The following is a 2,927-nucleotide window of genomic DNA, read 5'->3' as shown; positions in this document are numbered from 1 at the left end:
TATATATATATATATATATATATATATATTAACTGAAAAGAGAAAATGTGTCATATTTTAATTCAACCTATTAAAAATTGAAAGTATATATAAACAGTGAGATATTTTGAAAAATATATTTTTAATGTAAAACATATACATGTAAATTATTAGTATAATAATTTATACTTGTATCAATTGGAAAAAGACATGTGTTACATTTTAATTCACATAAAATGTAAAACCGAAAATAAAAAATAAATAAATATAGATGACAATATAATTATTTTTTTAGAAAGTAATACATTTATTATTAAGATATCATTTCTAAATTTATCAGTCATAAATTAATATGATTTTGTACGAAAAAATGATTTTGTATTATAAAATCAATATAAACATCTCCATTTTTTTTTAATATAGATTTTATGGTTAAATTTAAATATCAACTTGGAAATCATTTTAGGAAATCATGTGCTATTCTTGATTCCAATGGTCTTTGATATCTACCAAAATCCACATGCATGTTTAACTATCAAACTGATTTTAAATCTATATTTTCATGTTTTTCTTATAAAGATAGTTCCTAATTAGCTCGATCTAATATTATTTATAAAATTTTAAAATTGTAGATATGACGTCAAATCGTCGACAAAGTACAACATTTTCTGATGAAGAAGATATACATCTACCTACTGAAACGTCAGCACGGGTAATTATATAATATTTTTTTAACGTTTTAGAATAGTTAATAAATACTAAAATAAAATGATTCAAAATTGTGTAAATTTATAGAGGGAAGACAATTTTAAATGGAATCCTAACCGAGAACGAGTATTTATTGAGTTGTACGATCGAGCGATTTCCATGAGCGATTATCGTTTCAAAGATCCTACATCTGCTGGTAAAGAGTTTGTCGTTGCTAAGTTCAACCAAATGTATAATATCAGCGTAAACTACCGGTTCTTCAAAGAAAAACTTGATAAGCTGAAAAGAAAATACAAAAAGTACAAGCATCTAATGAAAAATTCTACAGGTATTTCGGTTGATCCTACGACATCTGTGATATCTGCGTCTGATTCATGGTGGAAAGAACGTGAAGTAAGTACAAACAATATCCCTTACAACCAAAATATATTTAAAAAATAACATAGCTATAATATTTGTAAGCTAAAAACTACATAATATTATTAACAGGTAGATAGGATTGTAAAATCATTTAAGCGAAAACCACCGGAGCTTTGGGAAGTGATGCAACGATGTTTCGTATTATACGACGTCCAATCACAATCTCAATACTCCTTGCACCAAAGAAGAGAAGAGTTGCTGAATGATGGTCAAAATAATGATGAAACTGAAACATATGGCGGTGATATGCAAGACACTCAGGTCCAGGAGACACAAGAAAGCAAAGAAGTCTATCGCGTTAATATTGATGATGAAATGCGTCATTCAAATCAGTTCACCCGTGAGAATTTGCGTCAGAATTCTTCACCAGCTGCTGATCATTTTCAGATTCCTACTTCTAGAGTTCAACAACGAAGTGGACTAAGGCGTGGAAGTAGTTCACAAAGAGGTGCAGGAACCTCCCGGATCACTGCCAGGAGTGGATCCCAAGGAAGTCGTAGAAAACAATCATTCGAGACAACTCTGACAGATACGATGACGGGTTATAGAGAGTTTCAGCGCCAAAGTTTGCAACAACTACGTCCAAATTCTTTTGATGAAGATGATTACAATGAATTCGATAATGCGGTGAAGATATTCGAATCAATGGATCTTCCAAATGACACCAATTTCTATTGGGCGTGCATTCATGCATTTAAAGAAGAAAGATTTTGGCGTAAGTACTTTATTGACAGAGCCGAAAGAACCACAGAAGATAAGTTGAAGTTTTTACAAGCTCTTAGTGGATATACACCGGACAGCGAATTCGTGGGAAAGCGGTTAGAATCTGGACAAAAGTTTGGTAGTCCAACTTGTGGGCAATGGAATTCTGGTTTTCAACAATGGGGAACACCTCCAAGTGCCCCGCAATGGGGAACACCACCAAATGCGCCGCAATGGAGTTCACCTTCAAATGCTCCGCAGTGGGGTACACCGCCAAATGCTCCACAATGGGATACACCGCCAAATGTTCCGCAGTGGGGTACACAACCTTTTCCACAATGGGGTGCGCCTCAAAATTCTCAACAATGGGGTTCATCAACAAGTACTCAACAATGGGGTCCTACATCTGCTGTTCCTCAATGGGGATCATCACCGACCACTCATCAATGGGGATCATCACAAGATGCTCCACAATATATTCCTCCGAGAAATGTTCAACATGGATTTTCCCTAGAAACAGAAGTACAAACTACAACACGTGAAAAGGAAGTTCCTGTTTCCGAGAATGTTATCAGAGGAGTTTCACCGGAATTCACGAACTATGCTTCTACAAGTAAAGCATCACGTCCACGAAGACGAGGAGGATTATTCAATATCTGGGGAACTGAACGAGGACTAAATCTAAATGAAACACAAGAAAGTGATTCCACATCGGATAACTAGCTTAATAAGATTCGTGCTTTGTTTGTAGTCGTTATGTTTTGTTTTATATTTTCTTTTGTAATGTCTGTTATGTATTGTATTTTTGATTAATGATATTTTTTATTGATTTAGTTTTTATTTTGTGGTTAAAATTTTCAGGTTTTTCGTATATGTCAGTTGCGATCACAAAATCCGCACAGTCTAAGTCACGATGAAAGAATTGAGTTATGTAATTTAGAAAATGAGCAATTTGAAGAGTTAATAATTCAACCATCATTGAGTTATTACAATCGTTTCTTTGAAAGAGGAGCAGCTCAAACCGATGGTGGTTTAGGATGGAGAAATATTTGGCGTCGACTACAGGAAGATGATGCTGCATGTCTTCAGTTACTACGAATGTCTCTTGGTGTTTTCAG

General features: G+C 34.0%; 1 protein-coding gene across 1 annotated transcript; it reads left to right on the top strand.

Annotated features, from left to right (window-relative positions):
• The first annotated feature begins 915 nt into the window (after positions 1-915).
• Positions 916-2,562, top strand: LOC106338635. The gene is made up of 2 exons (XM_013777568.1): positions 916-1,080; positions 1,177-2,562. Exons 1-2 carry the CDS (start codon positions 916-918, stop codon positions 2,530-2,532), a joined length of 1,521 nt encoding a protein of 506 aa, XP_013633022.1. The 3' UTR covers positions 2,533-2,562.
• Positions 2,563-2,927: the final 365 nt, after the last annotated feature.

Source organism: Brassica oleracea, chromosome C4, assembly GCF_000695525.1.
Source record: "Brassica oleracea var. oleracea cultivar TO1000 chromosome C4, BOL, whole genome shotgun sequence".
NCBI classification, from domain to species: Eukaryota; Viridiplantae; Streptophyta; class Magnoliopsida; order Brassicales; family Brassicaceae; genus Brassica; species Brassica oleracea.
Note: the sequence above shows the minus strand (reverse complement) of the source record. Positions and strands in the feature narration are given on the sequence as shown.

Excerpts from the sequence above, each read along its gene's own strand:
- LOC106338635 (XM_013777568.1), top strand. The coding sequence starts at position 916 with ATGTATAATATCAGCGTAAACTACCGGTTCTTCAAAGAAAAACTTGAT. Across the intron at positions 1,081-1,176 it reads CATGGTGGAAAGAACGTGAA|GTAGATAGGATTGTAAAATC; the intron begins GTAAGTACAAAC and ends TATTATTAACAG.